This window comes from Balaenoptera borealis (assembly GCF_965194805.1).
Source record: "Balaenoptera borealis genome assembly, chromosome: X".
Taxonomy (NCBI): Eukaryota; Metazoa; Chordata; class Mammalia; order Artiodactyla; family Balaenopteridae; genus Balaenoptera; species Balaenoptera borealis.
Window position 1 is genome coordinate 49,468,088 of NC_138881.1, and position 27,766 is coordinate 49,495,853.

The 27,766-nt window shown below is 40.3% G+C and overlaps 3 protein-coding genes across 6 annotated transcripts in view; 2 read left to right on the top strand and 1 right to left on the bottom strand.

The window, feature by feature from the left end:
* FAAH2 (fatty acid amide hydrolase 2) overlaps positions 1-14,199 on the bottom strand; it is a gene marked incomplete at its 5' end in the record, with an annotated part of 204,888 nt that extends 190,689 nt beyond the window's left edge. Inside the window, 2 exon segments of the mRNA XM_082377790.1 lie at positions 13,626-13,924; positions 14,089-14,199. Of these exon segments, the coding sequence (XP_082233916.1) occupies positions 13,626-13,924; positions 14,089-14,199 (410 nt within the window).
* On the top strand, positions 1,908-15,377 carry LOC309620393 (spindlin-2B). 2 transcript variants are annotated; one of them, XM_082376731.1, is made up of 2 exons: positions 1,908-13,698; positions 14,310-15,377. In XM_082376731.1, exon 2 carries the CDS (start codon positions 14,312-14,314, stop codon positions 15,086-15,088), a length of 777 nt encoding a protein of 258 aa, XP_082232857.1. In that variant the 5' UTR covers positions 1,908-13,698; positions 14,310-14,311; the 3' UTR covers positions 15,089-15,377. The 2 variants fall into 2 exon arrangements, with proteins under 2 accessions (XP_082232857.1, XP_082232858.1); XM_082376732.1 differs by lacking the exon at positions 1,908-13,698 and adding an exon at positions 13,802-13,850.
* Positions 15,378-18,393: 3,016 nt separating this feature from the next.
* LOC309620392 (spindlin-2B) lies at positions 18,394-27,500 on the top strand. 3 transcript variants are annotated; one of them, XM_082376729.1, is made up of 3 exons: positions 18,394-18,705; positions 22,473-25,821; positions 26,433-27,500. In XM_082376729.1, the coding sequence occupies exon 3, from the start codon at positions 26,435-26,437 to the stop codon at positions 27,209-27,211; it is 777 nt and encodes a 258-aa protein (XP_082232855.1). In that variant the 5' UTR covers positions 18,394-18,705; positions 22,473-25,821; positions 26,433-26,434; the 3' UTR covers positions 27,212-27,500. The 3 variants fall into 3 exon arrangements, with proteins under 3 accessions (XP_082232855.1, XP_082232854.1, XP_082232856.1); XM_082376728.1 differs by having other exon boundaries at positions 18,394-25,821; XM_082376730.1 differs by lacking the exons at positions 18,394-18,705; positions 22,473-25,821 and adding an exon at positions 25,925-25,973.
* The last annotated feature ends 266 nt before the right edge of the window (positions 27,501-27,766 follow it).

A 27,766-nucleotide genomic window follows, 5' to 3' on the forward strand; every position in this document is an offset into this window, starting at 1 on the left:
GTGTGGCTGACAGTGTCTTGGTGCTCCAGCCTAGTGTCAGGCCTGAGCCTCTGAGGAGGGAGAGCTGAGTTCAGGACATTGGACCACCAAAGACCTCACAGCCCCATGTAATATCAATTAGTGAGAGCTCTCCCAGAGATCTCTGTCTCAACATTAAGACCCACCTCCACCCAATGGCCAGCAAGTTCCAGTGCTGGCCGCCCCATGCCAAATACCTAGCAAGACAGGATCAAAACCCCACCGGTTAGCAGAGAGGCTGCCTAAAATTATGCTAAGTACACAGACACCACAAAACACACCACTGGATGTGGCCAGCCTCACCACCAGAACACAGGCACCAGGCCCCTCCAACAGGAAGCCTACACAAGCCAGTAAACCAACCTTAAACACTGGAAGCAGACCCTAAAATCAACGGGAACTATGAACCTGCAGCCTGATAAAAGGAAAACCCAAACATAGTAAGTTAAGAAAAATAGGAAGACAGAGATATATGCAGCAGATGAAGGAGCAAGGTAAAAAACCCCACCAGACGAAACAAATGAAGAGGAAATAAGCAGTCTACCAGAAAAAGAATTTAAAGTAATGATAGTAAAGATGACCCAAAATCTTGGAAACAGAATGGAGAAAACACAAGAAATGTTTAACAAGGACATAGAAGACCTAAAGAGCAAACAAACAATGATGAACGACACAAAAAATGAAATTAAAAATGCTGTAGAAGAAATCTATAGCAGAATAACTGAGGCAAAACAATGGAAAAGTGACCTAGAAGATAAAATAGTGGAAATTACTACCACAGAGCAGAATAAAGAAAAAAAGAATGGAAAGAATTGAGGACAGTCTCAGGGACCTATGGGACAACACTAAATGCACCAACAATACAATTATAGGGGTCCCAGAAGACAAGAGAAAAAAAAAAGTGTTTGAGAAAAGATTTGAAGAGATTATAGTTGAATACTTCCCCAACATTGGAAAGGAAATAGTCAGTCAAGTCCAGGAACTGCAGAGAGTCCCATACAAGATAAATACAAGGAGAAACACGTCAAGACACATAGTTATCAAAGTATCAAAAATTAAATACAAAGAAAAAATATTAAAAGAAGCAAGGGAAAAGCAACAAATAACATACAAGGGAATCCCCATAAGGTTAACAGCTGATCTTTCACCGAAACGCTGCAAGGATAAGGGAGTGGCAGGACACATTTAAAATGATGAAAGGGAAAAAACTACAACCAAGATCACCCTGCTCAGCAAGGATCTCATTCAGACATTCAGATGCGACAGAGAAATTAAAACCTTTACAGACAAGCAAAATTTAAGAGAATTCAGCACCACCAAACCAGCACTACAACCAATGGTAAAGGTACTTCTCTAAGCAGGAAAAAAAAGAAAAGGAAAAGAACTACAAAAACAAACCAACAATAATTAAGAAAATGGTAATGAGAACATACATATGAATAATTACCTTAAATGAAAATGGAATAAATGCTTCAACCAAAAGACATAGAGTGGCTGAATGGATACAGAAACAAGACCCCTATATATGCTGTCTACAGGAGACCCACTTCAGACTTAGGGATACATACAGACTGAAAGTGAGGGGATGGAAAAAGATATTCCATGCAAATGGAAATCAAAAAAAAGCTGGAGTAGCAAATCTCATATCAAACAAAATAGACTTTGAAACAAAAACTACTACAAGAGACAGAGAAAGACACTACATAATGATCAAGGGATCAATCCAAGAAGAAGATAAATCAATTGTAAATATTTATGCACCCAACACAGGGGCACCTCAATACATAAGGCAAATGTTAACAGCCATAAAAGGGGAAATCAACAGTAACTCAATTATAGTAGGGAACTATAACACCCCACTTTCACCAATGGACAGATCATTCAAGAGAAAATAAATAAGGAACGACAAGCTTTAAATGACACATTAAACAAAATGTATTTAATTGATACTTACAGTACATTCCATCCAAAACAACAGAATACATTCTCTTCTCAAGTGTTTATGGGACATCCTCTAGGAGAGATCATATCTTGGGTCACAAATCAAGTCTTGGTAAACTTAAGAAAATTGAAATCATATCAAGTATCTTTTCTGACCACAACGCTGTGAGACTAGATATCAATTACAGGAAAAAATGTGTAAAAAATACAAACACATGGAGGTTAAACAATATGCTATTAAATAACCAAGACATAATGAAAAAAAGAAAGAGGAAATCAAAAAATACCTAGAAACAAATGACAATGAAAACGTGATGACCGAAAACATATGGGATGTAGCAAAAGCCTTTCTAAAAGGGAAGTTTATAGCAATACAATCCTAAATCAAGAAACAAGAAGAAAATCAAATAACCAACCTAACATTAAACCTAAAGCAATTAGAGAAAGAAGAAAAAAAGTTAGCAGAAAGAAATAAATCATAAAGATCAGATCAGACATAAATGAAAAAGAAATAAAGGAAACAATAGCAAAGATCAATACAACTAAAAGCTGGTTCTTTGAGAAGATAAAAATAAAAACAAAAACCATTAGCCAAACTCATTAAAAGAATTGGAAAAGACTCAAATCAATAGAATTAGAAATGCAAAAAGAGAAGTAACAACTGACACTTCAGAAATACAGAGGATCATGAGAGATTACTATAAGCAACACTATGCCAATAAAATGGAAAACCCGGAAGAAATGAACAAATTATTAGAAAAGCACAACCTTCCAAGACTAAACATGGAAGAAAGAGAAAATGTGAACACACCAGTCACAAGCACTGAAATTGAAACTGTGATTAAAAATCTTCCAACAAACAGAATCCCAGGACTAGATTGTTTCACAGGCTAACTCTATCAAACATTTAGAGAAGAGCTAACACCTATCCTTCTCATATTTTTCCAAAATATAGCAGAGGGAGGGTCAGTTCCAAACTCATTCTATGAGGCCACCATCACACTGATACCAAAATGAGACAAAGATGTCACAGAAAAAGAAAAGTACAGATCAATATCACTGATGAACATAAATGCAAAAATCCTCAACAGAATACTAGCAAACAGAATCCAACAGCACGTTAAATGATGATACAATATAAGGAAGTGGGGTTTATCCCAGGAATGCAAGTATTTTTCAATATGTGCAAAACAGTCATTGTGATAAACCATATTAACAAAATGAATGATAAAAACCATATGATAATCTCAATAGATGCAGGAAAAGCTTTTGATAAAATTCAACACCAATTTATGATAAAAAGTCTCCAGAAGTAGGCATAGAGGGAACTTACCTCAACATAATAAAGGACATATATGACAAACCCACAGCCAACATCATTCCCAATGATGAAAAATGGAAAATATATCCTCTAAAATCAGGAACAGGACAAGTATGCCCACTCTCACCACTATTATTCAACACCGTTTGGTAAGTTTTGGCACAACAATCAGAGAAGAAAAATAAATAAAAGGAATCCAAATTGGAAAAGAAGAAGTAAAGCTGTTACTGTTTGCAGATGACATGATACTCTACATAGAGAATCGTAAAGATACTACCAGAAAAATACTAGAGCTAATCAATGAATTTGGTAAATTAACATGATACAAAATTAATGAACAGAAATCACTTGCATTCCTATACACTAATGATGAAAAATCTGAAAGGGAAATTAAGGAAACAATCCCATTTACCATTGCAACAAAAAGAATTAAATACCTAGGAATAAACCTACCCAAGGAGACAAAAGACCTGTATGCAGAAAACTATAAGACACTGATGAAAGAAATTAAAGATGATACAAACAGATGGAGAGATATACCTTGTTCTTGGATTGGAAGAATCAACATTGTGAAAACGACTATACCACCCAAAGCAATCTACAGATTCAATGCAATCCCTAAATACCAGTGGCATTTTTCACAGAACTAGAACAAAAAATTTCACAATTTGTATGGAAACACAAAAGACCCCGAATAGCCAAAGCAATCTTGAAAAAGAAAAACGGAGCTGGAGGAATCAGGCTCCCAGACTTCAGACTATACTACAAAACTGCAGTAATCAAGAGAGTATAGTACTGGCAAAAAACCCAGAAATACACATCAATGGAACAGGATAGAAAGCACAGAGATAAACGCACGCACATATGGTCACCTTATTTTTGATAAAGGAGGCAAGAATATACAATGGTGAAAAGGCAGCCTCTTCAATAAGTGGTGCTGGGAAAACTGGACAGCTACATGTAAAAGAATGACACTAGAACACTCCCTAACACAATACACAAAAATACACTCAAAATGGATTAAAGACCTAAATTTAATGCCAGACACCATAAAACTCTTAGAGGAAAACATAGGCAGAACACTCTATGACATAAATCACAGCAAGATCCTTTTTGGCCCACCTCCTAGAGAAATGGAAATAAAAAAAAAAATAAACAAATGGAACCTAATGAAACTTAAAAGCTTTTGTACAGCAAAGGAAACCGTAAACAAGAGGAAAAGACAACCCTCAGAATGGGAGAAAATATTTGCGAATGAAGCAACTGACAAAGGATTAATCTCCAAGGTTTTACAAGCAGCTCGTGCAGCTTAATATCAAAAAAACAAACAACCCATTCCAAAAATGGGCAGAAGACCTAAACAGACATTTCTCCAAAGAAGATATACAGATTGCCAACAAACACATGAAAGGATGCTCAACATCACTAATCATTAGAGAAATGCAAGTCAGAACTACAATGAGTTATCACCTCATACCAGTCAGAATGGCCATCATCAAAAAATCTACAATCAGTGCTGGAGAGGGTGTGGAGAAAAGGGGACCCTCTTTCACTGTTGGTGGGAATGTAAATTCATGCAGCCACTCTGGAGAACAGTATGGAGGTTCCTTAAAAAACTACAAATAGAACTACCATACTACCCAGCAATCCCACTACTGGACATATACCCTGAGAAAACCATAGTTCAAAAAGAGTCATGTAACACAATGTTCATTGCAGCTCTATTTACAATAGCCAGGAAATGGAAGCAATGTAAGTGTTCATCGAAAGATGAATTGATAAAGAAGATGTGGCACATATATACAATGGAATATTTCTCAGCCATAAAAGGAAATGAAATTGAGGTATTTTTAGTGAGGTAGATGAACCTAGAGACTGTCATACAGAGTGAAGTAAGTCCGAAAGAGAAAAATAAATACTGTATGCTAACACATATATATGGAATCTAAACAACAGCAACAAATAAAATGGTTCTGAAGAACCTAGGGGCAGGACAGGAATAAAGACACAGAGGTAGAGAATGGACTTGAGGACATGGGGAGGGGGAACGGTTAGCTGGGACGAAGTGAGAGAGGGGCATGGACTTATATATATTAACAAATGTAAAATAGATAGCTAGTGGGAAGCAGCCGCATAGCACAGGGAGATCAGCTCGGTCTTTGTGACCCCTTAGAGGGGTGGGATAGGGAGGGTGGGAAGGAGACTCAAGAGGAAGGAGATATGGGGATATGTGTATATGTATAATTGATACACATTGTTATAAAGAAGAAACTAACACACCATTGTAAAGCAATTATACTCCACTGAAGATGTTAAAAATAAATAAATAAAATAAAATAGAAATTCTAAAAAAAAAAAAAATTCTTGATGGCCAAAACTAGAACTCTTAGAGCAATAAAATAATTAAAATAGCGTACTTTATAACCCAAAGTATAAACTAAATATCGATTAATCTACACTAAAATAAATAAATAAATAAATAAATTTTCCATTCAGAAGATCTCAAACAATTATGTAGCTTAATAATCCAAAAAATGTATATAGATCAAGGAGGTGGAGCATAAGTTCCATTCCTTAAGTGTGGGCTGTCGATAGTGACTTCCTTCTAAAGGTTAAGGAGAGAAAATGTCTAACTTCACAGTTGAGAATTCGGACAAACACTAGTTCAGTCAGGTAATCACGGTTAACATCAGCAGTGATATCTCTTGTTGATAGTTTCTGCCTGTGATATGATGTAATGAGAATAGAAATTTGCCTTAAGTTCTTGCTACCAAAAACCCATAACCCCAAACTAATTATGAGAAAAAAACTCGACAAACCACTATTGTGAGACATTCTACAATACAGTTGACTAGTACTCTTCAAAACTTTCAAGGTCATACAAGGAAAGAAAGCCTAAGAAACTGTCACACCTAAGAGGAGTCTAAGGCAAGTAAATGTATTGTGGCATCCTGGATGGAATTTTGAAACAGAGAAAGGACATTAAGTAAAAACTGAGAAAATTTGAATAAAGTATAGATTTGGTAAGTAATAATGTATCAATATTAGTTTGTTAATTGTGACAAATGTGATATACTGATATAAGATGCTAACTATAGGGGAAGTTGGGTATGCGGTGCATGGAAGCTCTCTGTATGATCTTTAGAATTTTCTTTAAATCTAAAACTATTCTAAAATAAAAGAGGTTATTTTTAAAAATACTTTATTTGTTGAGACTGTGACTGACTCTAATGAGTGTATAACAAATACTTTTGCAAGTCAGGTGGTTTACAATTAACTGCTTTCAACCACATCAAAGGAAGCCCTTAAGTTGTCCCACTGACATATTGTTTAAAAAGTAATTTTTGGGCTTCCCTGGTGGCGCAGTGGTTGAGAATCTGCCTGCCAATGCAGGGGACACGGGTTCGAGCCCTGGTCTGGGAAGATCCCACATGCCACGGAGCAACTGGGCCCGTGAGCCACAATTACTGAGCCTGCGCGTCTGGAGCCTGTGCTCCGCAACAAGAGAGGCCGCGATGGTGAGAGGCCCGCGCACCGCGATGAAAAGTGGTCCCCACTTGCCACAACTAGAGAAAGCCCTCGCACAGAAACGAAGACCCAACACAGTCATAAATAAATAAATAAAAGAACGTGAATTTCTTTAAAAAAAAAAGTAATTTTTATGAATGGTTATTGTGTTTTTTGTCGTGTAGCTTAGAATTTAGAGAATTGAGTGATATTGTTATATCAAAATTCCTTTTGGTCCCATCTATGTGTTTATGTAAAGAAGTATTCCCTGCACTTAGATTTATACAAATGAGAAATAGACCTGGTATTGGTTCTGAATTTTGTCTCATTCTAGAAATAAATAATATTCATTAATGAGCATATAACCTAATTGCGTGGGGAAAAATAAGCACAGACTGTATTGGAGATGCTTTTCCACTAAATGTTTACCTTTTTGTTTAATGATGTATATTTATGCTATTGTAAGCATTTGTATACTAATAATAATTTTAATAATTTAATCTAGCAGAAAAATTTAATTCCGTCTCTTTTGATCACTGGGGAATTTTAAAAACTTTTAACTTCAACATGTATATATGTTTCTGTTGCAAAGCAATACCAGAGTGTAAAAATGTTTATGCATGAAAATATATGATATTAGGATAGAATTTTGTGATGAATGTAGGATATATACATATAAATTTATAAATATAATTTTATATGTAAAATATAAAATTTCTGTTCAAGTTCAAAAAATTATTTTAAATTTCCAATATTAAAAAAATGTGCATTTTTTTTAAAATGGATGATGGCAGATGTCAAATAGGTATGGTATTTTATTTCATTGGATCTACTTAAAAGAGCAATTTAACCATCTCATTTAAAAATTTCAGCAGTTACAGTACAAAGGAAGTTACATCCTTTGCAATTACATACATTTGTAATGAAAACATTTTGATATCACCCTAAAAGTTGTGAGTGGGTACATTAGTATTTCAGAATACTCCTTGTGGACACATGAGACAAAATTTTTGAAGCAATATATTCAAGCTTAATGAATTTCATTTGTAGATATCTACCACACCTACAACTTATGTCCTCAAATAATATGTCAAGATTTATAAAATAAAGCATATTAGTATCTTAGTACAGTAGTTAGAGAAACACAGGTAATAAGTTATTCTAGTTTTTTATAGTTCCCAGAACTAAGTCTTCTTTTCATATTGAGAAAAGAAAAGCCTCATTAACTGAGGCTCCTTAGGAGGCATTCTACCCCAGTTTTGTTTGGCCAAGAAGTTACTTAATGGAAATTTTACCCCTTGCTTCTCAAAGTGTAGTCCGTGTACCAGCAGCATGGGCATCACCTGGGAACTTGTTAGAAATGCAGAATCTCAGGCCCTACTTCAGACCTACTTAATCAGAATCTTCATTTAAATAATATCCCTAGACCATTCATAGGCACCTTAAAGTTTGAGTTCTAGGAAGGCTTAGGCTGTACAATCTGGAGTCTAGGATAGGGCATTAACTATTATCACTTAGGGAAAGATTCCATAGTGCAGCTCCAAGGGGAGCCAATCACTTATAAATATTTTGAATGTACTTCAAAAAGCAATTTAAACTACTTTAGGCAATTATTTCTTACTTTATGATTATTTTTACAGTTATTTTAACAAGGATCCCAATGTAGGCAATTATTGTATAAGAACATATTTTAATTAGAAATCCCAATATAAGCAGTTATTATCACATTAGCTCAATGAAATCTTTTCTAATAACCATTTAAACTCATTACCCTTGAATACTTGTCAATTCACAATTTAACTTATCATTTTAAACAATTTGCTTTGTAATTAACAGATCAAATAAAATGACCTCTTAGAATATAAGCACTGGAGGAAATTACAAAGATCTTATCTAGGGCCAAAGTAACCCTTAAAGGGATTTTCCAATGGCTTTAGAATACCAAGGAAGAATAAGAAACCTTTCTATTTCTTTGAAATTCTATCTGTATAGACCACAATCCCTTTCACATACTTGCTGCTAATAATACTTGTAGGAAGACTAGAGTCAGTGGCACCCCTAACAGTTGAGTTGATATGCTACTATCATTTTCCTGTAGAGTCTCTGACATCACAGACAAAACCTGTTGAAATGGACCTATGGGTCCAAGGCCTGTGGGGATCCTCCTCTGGCTGAGACTGTGATGCTGTCTATTGATCTTAAATCTCCCCAGGAACACTTCAGAGTCTACGGGTACAAATACAGGAGGTCCACTCTGACCTGTTGCCAAATACTTCTGAGTTTGTTTCTTGAGAAATTGATTTCACTGGGCCAAAGCTCCCAAAGTAGGTGAATGCCCCTACCTCTATACAATACCCCGCAGAAATGCCTTTTTTTCCTACTACAGAATCCAGAAGTCCTGAAACCCTGAATTCAGCTGAAGTGTCCCAAGAATTGGGGTGTGGTTACACAAAGCTCACCATCCCAACTCTTGCACACGGTACACTGAATTATTTATACTCATTAGGATGAACTGTAATGCTTAGGTTCTGTTTGTGCTAAAGCTCTTATCTGCTCAGAAGACAGAAATCAATGACAATTGTGTTGTTGCCATAGAAATCAAGGAATAGCGTACAATTGAGGGGAAAAAGTGTTTTAATACACTGAGACCCCCATCCCCAGTACTTCCAACAGTGGGAGTTAAGTACAACTGTGAGTTTGACAAGGAGTTATAACAGTTAGTGCAGGATTTAAATAAATTTGTTGTTTGAAAGAGAGTAAGATCCAGGGCAGATGTACATGCGTAGTAAAGGAGTAGGTGTTGACCTGGAGGGAAAATTGCTCAAGGCTCATTGCCAAGGTCACAACAGGTATTAGTCTGCTTGGGCTGCTGTAACAAAATACCATAGACTGGGTGGCTTAAACAACAAAAATTTACTTCTCACAATTTTAGAGACTGGAAATCCAAGATCAAGGTGCTTGCAGAAGACCACCTTCTTGCTGTGTCCTTACATGGTATAGACAGAGCATTAGTGTCTCTTCCTCTTCTTATAAGTTTGCTAATCCTATCATTAAGGCCCCACCCACGTAAACTTATCTAACCCATATCATCTCCTAGAGGCCCCATCTCCAAATATCATCACATCAGGAGTTAGGGCCTCAACGTATAATTTTGGGGGGGGGGGACACAATTCAGTCCATAGCACAACCCATTTCCCAAGCCACACTGGGATGGGTCAATGTGAGTTAGGATCTAAGAAGAGGTAATATATATACATCTAGAATAATGAAGTCAATCAGCCCTGTTTTTTTTCATGCATCAGAGTTAAAGAATTATCATAAAAAACACTCAACCTTTTCTTCACAGCTTAAAACTAGAGATATATGTAAAGAATAGCTCTAGAATGTCCCCCTCTCTATGGCTCTGTGACTTCTAGCCATTGAGTCATTCACCCCCAAAAAAAGCTGGAGTATTAGAAGTCTATGTAGTGTCTGCCACATGTATAAATAAAAAGAACGTTGATGCTGTCTTGGATAGTACTTTCCTATCATAGCTTCATCGTGAAAAGTAGCTTTGTAAGAAACTGAACCATGATGAGAAAGTCCACAAACTCACATAAAGTGGCTACACATTTTTTCAATGGGACTTCTGAATGGACTGCTCAATTATCACAGCCAGGCCAGTAATCCCAGGTCAAGTCAGTCTTTAGATGGACAACTCTACTGCATGTCAGTCATAGTGAGAAGTTGCCATTATTCCCCAGTGCAGCAAACCAAGGAAAGTGAGGAACTCAATATGATATGATGAGGAAATGGAAGTTGGGGGCATCAATAACTTTCCCCCTTTCTTAAAGATCACTGTAACTGTGTTGCCTAAAAACTTGTGTTTTAAAAGTAGAGTGCTAGGCCAGTGACCAAAAACCTTAGATGTGGAATGGTCCTTGCTTTCTTCGAGATTGAGTTTGTACCACAGCTCCATGCAATGCCATTATACATGTTCAGCTCAAGGAATTTAACCGGAATTTGTTAGTAGATGTATGGTCAAGTTAATACATGGAAAATGAAGAAAGTGCAGTCAGTTTTGAGATTTTCTGGGTGAATCTGGGGTGTAATAACTATTTTAAAGGAGGACAAGAAACCTGAAAGTTGTGGGCAATGGGATCTCAAAGGCAACTGGCAAGATGTGGGAGTCAGTTTGAGAAATGAATAAATAAGGCCAAGACGAAAGAGAAGATAGCATATAAGAAATATATTTGGCCTTAAAATCTTTGTAGTTTGGATAAAGCACAAGGTGGGATAAGTGAAAACAGTTGGGAAATGTAATACCTCAGTGGTATTTAAGGGACCATTCGTGCACACTGCATAGTTTCTAGCTCCTAGTGGCACTGGAAAAACACTTTCTAGGACAACACCAAAGTCCCTTCTGTAGATACTCAATGGGACTATTACCAAATTCTTCCTGCATCAACTTTAATTCCCAAGAAGGTACGTCGGTTAGGACTTGTTAGTTATTCAAGATTCCCTTGAAGATGGTGACCCTCAACAAAAGGAGGTCAGAAAGCTGTGTTTTCAGGAGAGGATATTTGTGTTGGTTTCTAAGTACAGAGTGAACTTTGATGCCTTGGAACATTTAAGATACTAGTCTTACCCTACTGGTTACCCTTATGGGGTCAGATAATTCAAAACCATGAATATGAAAGGATAACTGTAAAAGAGGCTGGTTTGATTCTCTGTGAAAGATTTTCATAAACAAAACTCAACAACAGGGGATGATGTAAATATACCAACAAGTTGCAAAAATTTAGGAATAAAAATTTTGAAAGGGGATAAATTATTACTACCTCATCAAAGAAATATGAACAAATCTGCAATTAATTGGCAGTCACATAGATTTAAGAGTAGTATCAGAGAAACACAAATTTTAGAAGAATAAAAACTTTTAGACTGTCTTTCAAAGTAATAACGTGGAATTGCTGGGGACATTATTGATTATTCTACCAGTATCCATTTCAATCCTCCTTCATTGTATAGGACCTATACAATTTTTGTGGGATTGACCCCAACCCCAACTTCGGGAGTGGCACTTGATTAGCATGAGCCAATTATTCAAACAGATTCACTTTGTTAATGTGATTTTTTCTGAAATAAGTATATAAACTGAAACTAAAATAAGTGGACACAGCATTGTCTTTGGCCATAGTACAAGGACAGGCAAATGATCTATGAAGTTCCCAATCAAAGTAAAGCAAAATTTTGATCAAAAGTTGCTCTAAAAAGCTTTTCTCTGTCACTGGATATGAATAAGGGAGCATATAATTCCCAAAGTTGCTGACAGCCATATTGTAACATAAGCTTCAGAATGAAACTGACAACACAGAGAAAATAGAAGATGGAACAAAAGTAGGTTTTTGGTGACAGCACTGAATATATATATTTATTAGGGCTGTCATAAAAATGTACCACAGATTCAGTGGCTTAAACAACACAAATTTATTTTCTCCCAGTTCTGCAGGCTATGAGTCCAAGATCAAGGTGTCGGCAGGGTTGATTCTTTTCTGAGGCCACTTTCCTTGGCGTTCCAGATAGCCATCTTCTCTATCTTCACATGGTTGTTCTTCCAGGTATGTCTGCATTCTGATCAACTCTTCTTATAAGGACACAAGTTATATTACATTAAAGCCTACCCATGGAACCCCATTTCACTATAAATACCACTTTAAAGACACTACTCCCAAATACATTCACATTCTGAGGTACTGGGGGCTAAGACTTCTACATACGAATTTGCAGGGGAAACGATTCAGCCCATAACACTGAGCACTTAGATTAAGCCCAATCTGACACCTATTAGATTATTCAAATAATTACCCAATAAATTACTGTTATTTTAAATCAGTTTGAGATTGCTTTCTTACTGATATGACACCATAATAGTGATATTTTAAAGAATTATGCGATATGGTGGAAAAAACTATAAGTAAAAAAAAGGATACAAACAAGATACAAAATAAATGTCACTTTATGCAAAACTGGATAAGATTTGTTACAAATTGGAGTCACACAAAAAAATAACTCTTTAAGCTTAAAATAAGTCACTATTTTTCCAAGCTAAGTCTCCAAATCTAAAAGAGCCTACACATGCGTTGGAGAAATTCTCATTATATGTATTTCTGTGTAGTTGTATACCAAAAAAGATGCCTGTGCGTTATGTGATTGGGAAAAGGTGTGTATTTAGGATTATATATCTGTGAATATGAATATCAGAAATATACAGAAAAATATGTATGCACATAAATATATTTGTGTATGAATATAAAGGATTTCTGTATCCATATATGTTTTGTGTGAACTTGTGTGGGCAAAAAACGTGAAGAACGTGTGAAAAATTAAGAGGCACCCTAGCAGGGCAGCTGAGGGGTGGAGCTAGAGAGCCTGAGAGGGTGGAGGTGGGAAGTACCTGCAGAGGAAAAGACCACCTAGAGTTTCCAGAGATCTAAATTTTGGAAAGGAGAGGAGCAGCCTAGGAGTGGCTCCAGGGCAATGGAGGCTGGCAGCATAGGGTTTAGCAGGAAGGGGAGGCCTCTTCACTAACAGGAAACTAAGAGCCTAGTCCTATGCAGAAAGAGGGAGGAGACTACTGCACCAGTAGCGGCTGGTGGGAGCCCCATGTGGCAGAGGGGCTGCCACCACCAAGGGGGAGGCGGAGGGCCCGAGAGCAGAGTGCTGAAGACACCGCCGCCATCCTCCTCGCCTGCTCCGGCGCCCTCCTAAACACGCTCCTCGCCTAAGGATCCTCCCCTTCCAGCTCTTGCAAACACCCGGCTCCTCGCCTGAGGATCCTTCTTGGACGCAGGCTCACCGCAAAGGAAGCTGCGAGGTGTCCGATTTGCACACGTGAAGCCCGAGATCCGGGGCGGTGGACGCCAGGCAAGGCAAGGCCATTGGTGGGCGCTGGGATGGAAAAGGGGGATGGGATGGACTCCTGCAGGAGATAAGGGGTGGAGGCGGGCGCCGGGGTGGGAGGGGGAGTGCAATGTGCAGTAGGAAAGGGGAATAGCGTAAGGAATCAAGCAAGACATTGAAGGTGAGCACGGGGAGGCGAGGGCGCTGGGGGCCACGAAAGAGAGTGGGGGTGGACGGGGGCGTGTGGGTAGCAGACTAGGGTGTTCAGAGCAGGAGGACAGTGAGCGAGTGCATGCGGGTCAGGGCGGTGGAGGGATAGGGGTTTTGCAGGGGATTGAGAGTGGGCGCCAGTGGCGGGTGACGGAGGCTGGGGTCTCTGAACAAGGAGGTAGCCCGCCCCCTCCTGCAGGGTTCCTAACCCCAGGCAGCACCACTGCCGCTGCCGCCTTCTCCCGCAGCCTCAAGGAACCTAGAAGGGAGAGCACTTTCAGGCACACAGCCAGGATTTCCAGCATTGCTGCCAGGCTCATGGGGAAATTTTAGGCGCTGGCGCAGGGTACCTGCAGACGACGCTGTCGGGAGAACTTCACCTTATGGCATATTGAATGTTCCTCTCTTATCTTCTCTCCTCCTCCTGCAGACATGAAAACCCCCAACTCGCAGGAGGCCGAAGGGCAACAAACCAGGGCAGTCGCAGGACGGGCCACTGGGTCTGCAAACATGACGAAGAGAAAAGCCTCCCAAAAGAAGCAGAGAGGCAGACCTTCGTCCCAGCCCCGCAGGAACATCGTGGGCTGCAGGATTTCACACGGATGGAAGGAAGGCGATGAGCCCATCACCCAGTGGAAAGGAACCGTTCTGGATCAGGTGCCTATAAATCCTTCTCTTTATCTGGTGAAATATGATGGAATTGACTGTGTCTATGGACTGGAACTTCACAGAGATGAAAGAGTTTTGTCTCTTAAAATTCTTTCCGACAGGGTGGCATCATCTCAAGTCAGTGATGCAAACCTTGCAAATACCATAATTGGTAAAGCTGTGGAACATATGTTTGAGGGTGAGCATGGTTCTAAGGATGAATGGAGAGGAATGGTCTTGGCCCAAGCACCTATCATGAAAGCCTGGTTTTATATTACCTATGAGAAAGATCCTGTCTTGTACATGTACCAGCTTCTAGATGATTATAAAGAAGGAGACCTCCGTATCATGCCAGAGTCCAGTGAGTCTCCTCCAGCAGAGAGGGAGCCAGGAGGAGTTGTAGATGGCCTGATAGGTAAACATGTGGAATATACCAAAGAAGATGGCTCCAAACGGATCGGCATGGTCATTCACCAAGTGGAAGCCAAACCCTCTGTGTATTTCATCAAGTTTGATGATGATTTCCATATCTATGTCTATGATTTGGTGAAAAAGTCCTAACTGTTAGGGTAAACTTTGCCACATTTGTGAAAACAAATGTGTACTTTGTAGACATGCAAAATAATGTTACTTTTCAGTGTATTGAAAGCTTTAGGGTCCCTGTTAATCCAACATCTTTGCCAGCATAACTGTTGTTTTGTCCTGAAAAATACAAATTTATGTGGCCATGACACGCTGTGTGTAAGGAATTTGTCATGTTGAAACGATTGGGTGTGTTTGGTGGATGGGGCATGAAAGGAAGGAACAGCTGTAAATTCAGGCTGTGAATAAAGTTCAGCTAGTATCATAATCAGTCATCTAAAAATGGAATAGGACTTAGCTGGTCTGGTCTAGGGAGGGGGGAGGAGAAGGAAGTAGAGATGGGCTGTGGGGGAAGGGAGAAGGGGAGGTGGCTGCTTAGGAGGAGGTGGGGAGGGGTCAGAAATGGAGAGGCTCCCTAGCAGGAGGGATGACCTAAGAGGGGGAGGCACCCAACTGGGAGGGGGTGAAGAATAACAGAGGGAGAGTGAGATCTTGAGGCTTAGAGGAAAACAGACAGAATAAATTGAGTAGAGAGGGACACAAAGACGTTTAGAAGAGATCCAGAGCAAGGGAGAGAAAGATGAAGTTGGCAGAGATCTGGGGAGAGGCTAAAAGGATACTTAAATGGAGGTCTATGCATGAGTGAGGGGCCAGAGGAGAGGGACACGGAGGAAGGAGGAATTCTAAGACGAAAGACTGACAGAGGGAGTGAGAATACAGAAAACAAGATATGGGGAGTGGGGTCCATGAGAGATGGGAAGACCCAAGGAAAAATAGGACTTCTGGCAATTTCCAAATTGCCCTCCCTAGCTCTGTGCACAAAGGAGGTGGCAACAGTCAAAGAAACCAGATGGACTGGAGCTTCCCTAGAAGGACATTTTGACAGGAATGTCTCAAGAGTTAAGCAGGAGCCAAGTTTATACCTAAAAGGCTTTTATAATATCAGGGAGTTCATGCCACACCTGCTGAGCAGAACCCCAACCCTCAGCCTAAACACACTAACATGGCACTCCATAAACAGGCGCCTGTGGGCAGCCACCTCGTATTTTCCAGAGGACCCAAGAGCAGTAAATCTCAGACCTGAAGGCCTTGGTTCCCTTCCCCTACACTAAATAAACGATTCTTGTGGGGAACGGGTCAGTGGGGTGCTCAGAACTTAAGAGATGTGCCACCTTGCATTTGGATAGCATTTTATCCAGAAAAATGGAAACTTGCTAAACCCAGGTACAGCACTCTCCTCACTGTTCTTCCTCCTCCTGGACTATACCTGGCCTCCTTATAGAGGAGGGGCATCAGAGGATTGAGCTTAATGTTTCTCTGCCGGGCATGGGGAATACTTGACTGTCCATGCTTCTCTCAGCAGTTGCCTGAAACCACAGGTGGCTCCACCCAGTGCTTCACCAGATGGAGGTCTGCTGCCTCCAGAAGCCCCATTCTGGCTATATCCCGACAAAGCCAGTGGCTACTGACCTTTCATAGGTACCTCCTGACCAGTCTTGCCCACTTCACGCACACGGGGAGCTGTGATGGAAATTTTCGCAGCTCTATTTCCAGGTGAGATAGATGGCATGCGCAGTTGGGCGGGGAGTTGTGACTTTGTATAACTAAGTCCTTCGACTGTATGGTGCCATATAGGTGGTTGGTGGGGAGAGGGTGTGGTAACCCCCAATAAATTCCCTCAGAGATACAATGTCCCAACACATGGGTCTTTGTCCTTCTTTCCTTTCCCCGGTCCAGCTGTGGAAGTTTCCTTCAAAACCCTCTATCTTGTTTTCCCGCTCCACACTTCACTGAAATATACCCCTACCCTCAAAGAAACAGTTCTGGTGACTCCCCACTGCCCAGGCTTCCTTAACTCCAGGCATAGCAGGGAGAGGGGGAGGCAGGGAGCTTCCAGGAGTTGAAAGAAGTTGGTAATTCCAGTTCATTCTCTCCACCCAACACGGCCTGAAGCTGTTTGCCTCAAGAATTACACAAGGCAAGCCCACCTCACCAGAACAGGGATACGTTTTCTTTCATACATCACATAATTCAGGCTAGCAAACACCTGCAGGCCACTCATGGGCCAATTTCAGCCCGCTGTCATATTTTGCTTGATCATCATGTTTTTATCATTCTCCATTTTAAAATTAGCTACTTAGACATTTGGGGGATTTCACATTTCAAAAATCCACATTTCTGGCTTACCTGAAAAAATAAAAACAAAAACAATAGACCAAGGATTAGGGCCCACATTCCAACAAGGATACAAGCAGCTGGCTCTGAGGAAGGGCTCAGCCATTTTAGACTCAGAATGCTCTCTCAAGGGGGCCACGCCCCCAGTTGGCCTGCTTCACTCTAATAAAATGCCCAGTTGTCTCCTGGAGGCACTTGCATTGGTAGTTTTGGGGCTAAGCCCAGGGAAAATTGCCTAGCCCCCCTTTGGCTTACTTTAACTCCATTTGCTTTTTAATTTATTTGCTCTATCTATCTTCGTCTCACCAATACTTACTTCAGGTGGTCTCTCTGCCAGGCAGTCTTCTAGACACAGGTCCTTATGATATGGTTATAAACAAAAGAAACAAATAAATAATCTTATCTTCATGGAACATTCATATTAGTGTGGGAGACGGACAGTAGCCAAGAGACCATGAGTAAAATATAAAGTATTTTCAAAGTGATAAGTGTTAAGAAGGAAAAAATAAAGCAAAGAACAGGGGGACTGAAATTCCAGGGAGGAGGCTGAAGAGTGGGCCTCACTGAGAGCCTGGTTTTTGAGTAAAGACCTGAAGGCAATGAGAGAACTGGCCCTGTGGCTGTCTGGGGAAGGAGCATTCCAGGTAGCGGGACAGCAAGTGCTGAGGTCCCAAGGCAGGAGTAAGCCTGGCATGTTCAAGGAACACTGAGGATACCAGCATGGCTGGAGCTGAGCGAGCAAGGTAGAGAATATCAGGAAGTGAGTTCAGAGAGGTGATGGGGATCTGGGAGAAACAGATAGCTTGGAGCTGAGTGAGCAAGGTAGAGAATTTCAGGAAGTGAGTTCAGAGAGGTGATGGGGATCTGGGAGAAGCAGATAGCTTGGAGCCTCGGAGGGCCTAGAATGGAATTTGACTTTTACACTGTGTGTGATGGGGAACCATTCGAGTATTTTCAGCAGAAGCATAACATGATTTGTCTCATATTTTAACAGGATCACTGGAGACTCTGGAGTATAGTCTGTAATGGGGTACAAAGATGGAAAACAGGAGATCAATTCGGGACTATTCCAATAATCCAGGTAACAGATATGATGGTTTAAACCAGTCTGGCAGCAGTGAGTGCAATGTGAAATTGGTGTAGTTCTGGCTATATTTTGCAGTGTGTCTTGCCTGATTTGTCTTTAGACAAGATATTTGGTGGAAGAGAGGTGTCGGTGACAATGCTAGGTTTGCTAATATCCTTGAGACACACAATTTCCCAAATGAAAAAACAGATGAAGAATTTGGGCTCTTCCTTCCTTAGACTGAGTGTATAATTCTGATGAAGTGAGAATGAGAAACTGACCAAGAAAACCTGTATACATTCCTACTGTTGCTTCACCTCCTTGGAATGTTCCCTTCTCCTTCTATTGGAACCAGGTAAGAACTAAATGTTGCTATCATGATAACAGCAGAAGGTACCCCAGAGTTTATCATGGTTTTAAATCAGTTAGTAAAGACTTTAACATAATTAGCTATTTAAAAGGAGGCTGGTTTTGGGCAGGTCTTAAACTTTCTTATTTGTATAGATGCATATACTAATGTAGAAGTGTTTTAAGTGCATTGCCTAGATCACATTCCATCCCCCTTCCCCAAGCCCAAGTGATATTGTCCTTTCTGAGTTAAAATGGAGGTAGGTATGATATTAGTGATTAATTATCAGTTATGGGATCACACAATCAGTCTTGGTTTGGTCATGCATTACATTTAAAGGAATATTGTCAGATTCTCCCAACCCTTTCCCCCAGGAAACAACTACAAAGTGCTGCTTTGGAATGGCAAAAGTTTCCTTTCATGTCTTAGAGATGACAGTACATCCCCTAATGACCCAGGTCCTGTATTTATCTTGAAGAAGTAAGGCCAGGTCATGGCATACCTATAATGGTTGTTCCTTCCCTTCCAGATTGAAATTGTGCCACAGCTCATCATTATGTTTTGGTTGAGGTCCCCAAAGACCAATAATTAAAGCCTTTTTTCTCCGTGCAAGTTTGTAACCACTTGAGAGACAGGCAAAATAATGACACAAATGGAGGTCAAAATATCTCCTTTATAATTGACAAAAGATGGCTTGGAGGACATACTTAGCTCTCAGGACACAAGTACTTCCTCATATTTCACCCAGTCACAGGCAAAGTTGGATATAACTACAGGTGCCACTGGCCCACAGAGTTTTCTCTATGTTTTAAATAAATTAGATTGTGCCTAAAAGAGATAAATACAAAAAAGAACTCAAAAGTTTTCTGACATGTCCAACCTCTTAATCTCACCAATTAAAGAAGTCACTGGGAGATATGAAGCCAGGGGAATGAGGGTCCTAGTTGACAACCACTATACATAGTACTTGGTAGAAGAAACAAAATGAAACCTCTTTTTTAAAAATAATTTTTATTTTTATTTTATTTTCAAAAAATATTTCATTTTATTGAAGCATATAATTGGCATATAACTTACTTAGTTTCAAGTGTGCAATATAATGATTTGATTTTGTATATATTACAAGATGATTACAGTAGTCTAGTTAATATCCATCACCATTCATAGTTACTATTTTTTTCTTGTGATGAGAATCTTTTTTTTAATTCTATTTATTTATTTATTTATTTTCGCTGTGTTGGGTCTTCGTTTCTGTGCGAGGGCTTTCTCTAGTTGCAGCGAGCGGGGGCCACTCTTCATCACGGTGCGTGGGCCTCTCACTATCGCGACCTCTCTTGTTGCGGAGCACGGGCTTCAGACGCTCAGACTCAGTAGTTGTGGCTCACGGGCCCAGTTGCTCCACGGCATGTGGGATCTTCCCAGACCAGGGCTCGAACCCGTGTCCCCTGCATTGGCAGGCAGACTCCCAACCACCGCGCCACCAGGGAAGCCCGTGATGAGAATTTTTAAGCTCTACTCTCTTAGCAGCTTTCAATATGCAACACAGTATTATTAATTATAGTCACCTTGCTGTACATTATGTCTATATGACATTTATTTTATAACTGGAAGTTTGTACCTTTTGACCCCTTTCACCCATTTCACCCACCGTTTCTTACGTTGTGCAGTTAATATGTTGTACAACATACCTGGGCACAATTTGCAATGGGTTATAGTTTAAAGGATTAATATTTTCAGTGTGGTTTTATTGTCATCTTTTTTTTTTGACATCTTTATTGGAATATAATTGCTTTACAATGGTGTGTTAGTTTCTGCTGTATCACAAAGTGAATAAGCTATATGTATACATATATCCCCATGTCCCCTCAAAATCAATTTGAGAGGATTCTGAAATAAGCCATGAACTGCCTAGTTCACTCATTAAAGAAAAAACAGTAGATATTGAAGGAGGGCCCTCATGAAGTGTGGGCATGACTCCTCTGACTCCCCTATAATCTTCTTGTATCCATCATGAAGGAAGAGAAGTACACCACTAGTTGACCAAAAGAGTGGCTAATAAACTCACTGGCTTAAAAAAAGAGTAAAATGTAGGTAGAGGGAAACTCTTTTACTAAATCACTTTAAAATGTTGGATAAAATATGACAGATTGGGCTTCCCTGGTGGTGCAGTGCTTAAGAATCCACCTGCCAATGCACAGGACACGGGTTCGAGCCCTGATCCGGGAAGGTCGCACATGCCGCGGAGCAACTAAGCCCGTGCACCACAACTACTGAGCCTGTGCTCTAGAGCCCTCGAGCCACAACTACTGAAGCCCGTGTGCCTAGAGCCCATGCTCTGCAACAAGAGAAGCCACCGCAATGAGAAGCCTGCGCACCGCAACGAAGAGTAGCCCCCGCTCACTGCAGCTAGAGAAAGCCCGTGCACAGCAACGAAGACCCAACACAGCCAAAAATAAATAAATAAAATAAATAAATTTATTAAAAAAAATATGACAGGTCTCCTTTTAAATATATAGCTGAACTTTAAAGGTTGTGAGAAAAATCCCAAGGGGCCAACGATGAAGAAATAACTGAAAACAAAAGCAGTAAGCACATGACCTGATGCTTTGGCAGCTAGGGAGAGAAATGTGTTATCTCAGTGACTAAAGGATTTAGAATAGAAGATAAGGCCTTAAGTTTATTAAATTGGGTGTTGGGAATGAAGATTTCCTTGCTTTCCTTTCAAATCTCCACATAATAGCTGGAGTGATCTTTTAAAAATATAAATGAGATTATATCACCTTCTTGCTTAAAACTCTCCAAAGGCTTCCTATTGCAGTTGATATACAACCCGATCTTCTTGCTTTACCCTGCAAGCCCTAGATCATGCATTCTCAACCAGGAAGACATTGCCCCCAAAGGGGAGAAAATTGATCCTTGGTATGGGAGGTGAAAAAAATCTTAGCTATTAGAATGGTTTGTGGTCTTCCAAAGCTCAAAATCTTATTCCTTAGAATTTAATTACTCTCACTGGGTTTTCTTAGACATAGCATGAGCAACATTGACATTGAGTACATAGAAATATACAAAATATATGCAAGATCAGTATTACAAAATCCTAGCAAAAATAATGGCTGTGATTGGAGGGCTTTCAATTCATTGTTCATTCCTGAAGTCATATCTTGAGAAGTGACCTATGTGTGCCTATTGGCTGCCATTGAAGGCCTTTATATTTTGTCCTCTATGTCCTTGTATATGACTTGGGCTTTGAGAATTAAATAAAAATAGTATTTATTTAATTCTACAAAAGTTATTTAGCACATCATTTATTATGTCAAATGATGAAAAGAAAAAAACGTCAGTGATATATGAATGAATATCTAGCAGCTAGTTAAAACTTATTTTCTCATATCAAGCAAAAGTTAAAAGTTGAATTCACTGAAAATAACTTTTAAGAAATTAAAAATTTCAGTTGTTTTGCTTTGGCTAGAAAAATAGGTTTTGAATTATTTAAAATATTTTGATTATACTGATATGTATATAAATTGCTAATTTGCAATTCATAGATTTTATACATTATAATTTATATAAGTAAATAAATTCTATTAAAAGTCACTCAACAAATACAGTTGTTACATGTTAATAGTTTGTGAATTTTAAATTTAACTTCTATCTTCAAATTTCATTTATTCTTAACCCTACATAAGGCTTGCTATTTTTTATGTATGTGGGTATTTTTATGTATAAAGCACAGATGCACATACATTTATTAAACAGACTCTTTGCCGTTTCAGATACCTTCCATTTCAAGTATTAGAAAACCCAGACTCAAATTGCTGTACCTATAAAGAAGTTTCTTATCTCATCACTTGGAGTCAGAACTAGGACTCCAGGAATGGTATGATCAGCAGCTAAATGAAATGATCAAAGGGCTCAGAGTATTCTCATTTCCTCCTCTGCCATATTCAATGTGTTGGTTTTGCCCTCAGGCTGGTTACACAGATTCCAAGGGTCATATACAGAAATAGCATCACCCTAAAGAAGAAAAGGAAACATCATTTTCTGTTTCCCTTAACAAATTTCTTTCAGAAGTACCCCAACGTATATCATCATGTTTAATTGGCCAAGATTAGATCATATGCCAAATGCTATGCCAATCACTTGCAGGGGGAATAACATTATCACAATTAGCTTAGAGTAACCTTTTAGAGTGGGATGAATATTGAGAAGTCAGTGGCCATGACCACCTACAGGTACGGAATGTGTCACTAGGACAGCAGTCTCCCTCTTTTGCTTAGCTTGGCTGTGATTTCTTCTCTGTGCTGCTTTGTCCTCTGTCTCCAGATGATGATAAGGTGAACAGAGCAGCTTGATCTTCTTATCCTCTCAGCTTAACTCATGTCCAGTGGACAAGATCACTTACTTCATACCCAGGAGTTTGTGCAAAATATCATTGTGCCTCATTGGCTCTGACTAGGTGGGGTGCCTAGTCTTAAAACAATCACTCTGACAGTATTTCAGTTCTCTGAAAGGGCAGACTTAAGTTGTTCCCAAGAGGAAAATGGGCACACTATTACCAGAAGAGGTGTGATTGAATGCTAGGCTGCAATACCAAGTGATGGTTCAATTCAATATATTTTGCTGCCCATCAACCATATGAACCATTCTTGCCATTTATACATGTTCAAAAATGTCTCCATTGTGTTCTCTCATCAATTACCGATGAAATGTGAATTGCCACTATCTATTTGGAAAATATATTTGCAAGAATAACTGCTTTAAAAATTTTTAAGGCCATAGACTATTTACAATTTTTGAAATTTGAATAAATTGGAAAGAAAATGTGTGGCCTTTTGTTGTCTTCTTTTTTTCAACATATTTGTGAGATTCATTCAAGTTGTTGCATGTAGTTGTAGTTTGCTCATTCTCAATCCTGTATGATATTCCATTGTATGAATGAATATACTACAACATATGCAGTCCACTGTTGATGGAAATTTGGGTGATTTCCAGTTTGGAGCTATTACAAATAGTTGAACACATATTTTTCAAAAAATATAGAGTTTTGGATTTTAGTGATAGGAGACTAAGCAGTTCAAAAATCTTTCTCATTAATTAAACAATCAAAGCTGGATGAAATAGTAAAACAATAAACTCAAAGGTATCTGAAAACTAAGAAGATAGGAAATAATTACCCAGCCAAGATATAGGGGAGAACATGTCCAAGAGACAGTGAATTTGGTGGATGTTTTTCCCTTGAGGAAATGTAACCACTTTAGAGGGAACTGCTGAAAGGCTTAGAACAGGAGCGGTTATGACTTCTTGTTGAAGCTAAGGATACAGAAATTGGAGTCCAGAGCCCCGGTAAAACTCCTTCACTTTTGCTTGGGACTCCAAGGGTAAAATCCTAGGAATAAAAGTTTGCCAGAACTAAATAAACTCTCCCATGAACTAAAGCATACCTGTAATTTGCTATCCATAAAAAATTGTATGAACTTTTATTTGCATCAGCTCTAGATGTGAAATTCTTTTTTCACACTCGATATTAACATTTGTATACTTTGATCGTTGAATCAAAATTTTTTATTGATCTTCTCTCCCTTTTAGTAATTATTTTATTGTTTTTAAGCTTAGCTGCTCTGTTAACATCTAACCCATCATCTGATTCAGATATTATGCGTAACTATTAAACATTCAGGTTGTTCACTGGGTTTTGGTTTGTTCAGTTGCTTTTTCTTCTGTATTATTTTGCTGCATTTTGCATTTTAATAGATCTGTTGATATTAGAATAAATTCAGTGTAAAATTTTCCTCAAATTTTTAAAGAGTCATTCTTAAAGAATACTTCTGCAACGAATTATAAAACCATCATTTTACCTAATTGTTTCTTATAAACTTATTTTTTTCTGAGGCTATCTTTTCTGACAAATAGATCAAATTATCAGTTATTGTGGAAACATAATCCCAATGTTCAATAATGGCAGAAAAGTTAAATTGTGGTCCCTGTAAAACTGAGTTTTATGGATCAAAGGCCATATATGCAGTAGGTACTCAATAAATATTTGATGAACGAATAAGAGAAATAATAGTTTTCAAAATATTTAATATTCTTAGAAGATGCATACTCTATATGGAAAAAATCAGGGCATTAACTTGCCTATGCAAAATGATCCCAGTTTCGTAAGAGCCTAGAAAAATGGCAAGACAAATAACGAGTATTAATATTTTGCTGGGAGCCCAAGGGAATGGGAGCTAGAATTGCAGTTGATTGTTTTCTTCCTATCAATTTTCTGAAATTTACACAGTGTTAACATTGTGGAAGGAATTCATTTGCAATAGAGTAAAAGTAAAAGAAAAAGAAAAGGGAGGAAATCCTTAAGAAGTAAATTCCAGTAATGACCAGTAAGGAAAGATTACACAGAGATTGGGTCAAGATGGCAGACTGAGCACATTTCTCCCTCCCTACCACAAATTCCTGTAAATGACAGGAAAGGCATATTTATGTATAAAGAATAAATACATAAGGGCACTGAGAAAAAGAAAAAACAAATTCTTGGGAGGTGGAAAGCAGATGGAGCAGGGGCACTGACAGGGTGGAGGTGGAGGTGAGCACAGGAGCCAAAGGGCCCTGAAAGGGAGGGGGGGAGAGAGGAGGGGGCAATAGGGTGGAGGATTGTAGGCCCAGCTGCTCCAGATTTGGGAAAAGGGAGGGATCGGGAGACGAGGAGCACCACCCACGCTCAAAGCACTGGTGGGCTTGAGAGTTGCAGTGGGGCAGGCAGTGTTTGGCAGGAAGGGGAGGCCTCTCTCCTGGCAGGAAGCTGCGCTACGGAAAGAGGGAGGAGACTACTGCACCAGTAGCGGCTGGTGGGAGCCCCATGTGGCAGAGGGGCTGCCACCACCAAGGGGGAGGCGGAGGGCCCGAGAGCAGAGTGCTGAAGACACCGCCGCCATCCTCCTCGCCTGCTCCGGCGCCCTCCTAAACACGCTCCTCGCCTAAGGATCCTCCCCTTCCAGCTCTTGCAAACACCCGGCTCCTCGCCTGAGGATCCTTCTTGGACGCAGGCTCACCGCAAAGGAAGCTGCGAGGTGTCCGATTTGCACACGTGAAGCCCGAGATCCGGGGCGGTGGACGCCAGGCAAGGCAAGGCCATTGGTGGGCGCTGGGATGGAAAAGGGGGATGGGATGGACTCCTGCAGGAGATAAGGGGTGGAGGCGGGCGCCGGGGTGGGAGGGGGAGTGCAATGTGCAGTAGGAAAGGGGAATAGCGTAAGGAATCAAGCAAGACATTGAAGGTGAGCACGGGGAGGCGAGGGCGCTGGGGGCCACGAAAGAGAGTGGGGGTGGACGGGGGCGTGTGGGTAGCAGACTAGGGTGTTCAGAGCAGGAGGACAGTGAGCGAGTGCATGCGGGTCAGGGCGGTGGAGGGATAGGGGTTTTGCAGGGGATTGAGAGTGGGCGCCAGTGGCGGGTGACGGAGGCTGGGGTCTCTGAACAAGGAGGTAGCCCGCCCCCTCCTGCAGGGTTCCTAACCCCAGGCAGCACCACTGCCGCTGCCGCCTTCTCCCGCAGCCTCAAGGAACCTAGAAGGGAGAGCACTTTCAGGCACACAGCCAGGATTTCCAGCATTGCTGCCAGGCTCATGGGGAAATTTTAGGCGCTGGCGCAGGGTACCTGCAGACGACGCTGTCGGGAGAACTTCACCTTATGGCATATTGAATGTTCCTCTCTTATCTTCTCTCCTCCTCCTGCAGACATGAAAACCCCCAACTCGCAGGAGGCCGAAGGGCAACAAACCAGGGCAGTCGCAGGACGGGCCACTGGGTCTGCAAACATGACGAAGAGAAAAGCCTCCCAAAAGAAGCAGAGAGGCAGACCTTCGTCCCAGCCCCGCAGGAACATCGTGGGCTGCAGGATTTCACACGGATGGAAGGAAGGCGATGAGCCCATCACCCAGTGGAAAGGAACCGTTCTGGATCAGGTGCCTATAAATCCTTCTCTTTATCTGGTGAAATATGATGGAATTGACTGTGTCTATGGACTGGAACTTCACAGAGATGAAAGAGTTTTGTCTCTTAAAATTCTTTCCGACAGGGTGGCATCATCTCAAGTCAGTGATGCAAACCTTGCAAATACCATAATTGGTAAAGCTGTGGAACATATGTTTGAGGGTGAGCATGGTTCTAAGGATGAATGGAGAGGAATGGTCTTGGCCCAAGCACCTATCATGAAAGCCTGGTTTTATATTACCTATGAGAAAGATCCTGTCTTGTACATGTACCAGCTTCTAGATGATTATAAAGAAGGAGACCTCCGTATCATGCCAGAGTCCAGTGAGTCTCCTCCAGCAGAGAGGGAGCCAGGAGGAGTTGTAGATGGCCTGATAGGTAAACATGTGGAATATACCAAAGAAGATGGCTCCAAACGGATCGGCATGGTCATTCACCAAGTGGAAGCCAAACCCTCTGTGTATTTCATCAAGTTTGATGATGATTTCCATATCTATGTCTATGATTTGGTGAAAAAGTCCTAACTGTTAGGGTAAACTTTGCCACATTTGTGAAAACAAATGTGTACTTTGTAGACATGCAAAATAATGTTACTTTTCAGTGTATTGAAAGCTTTAGGGTCCCTGTTAATCCAACATCTTTGCCAGCATAACTGTTGTTTTGTCCTGAAAAATACAAATTTATGTGGCCATGACACGCTGTGTGTAAGGAATTTGTCATGTTGAAACGATTGGGTGTGTTTGGTGGATGGGGCATGAAAGGAAGGAACAGCTGTAAATTCAGGCTGTGAATAAAGTTCAGCTAGTATCATAATCAGTCATCTAAAAATGGAATAGGACTTAGCTGGTCTGGTCTAGGGAGGGGGGAGGAGAAGGAAGTAGAGATGGGCTGTGGGGGAAGGGAGAAGGGGAGGTGGCTGCTTAGGAGGAGGTGGGGAGGGGTCAGAAATGGAGAGGCTCCCTAGCAGGAGGGATGACCTAAGAGGGGGAGGCACCCAACTGGGAGGGGGTGAAGAATAACAGAGGGAGAGTGAGATCTTGAGGCTTAGAGGAAAACAGACAGAATAAATTGAGTAGAGA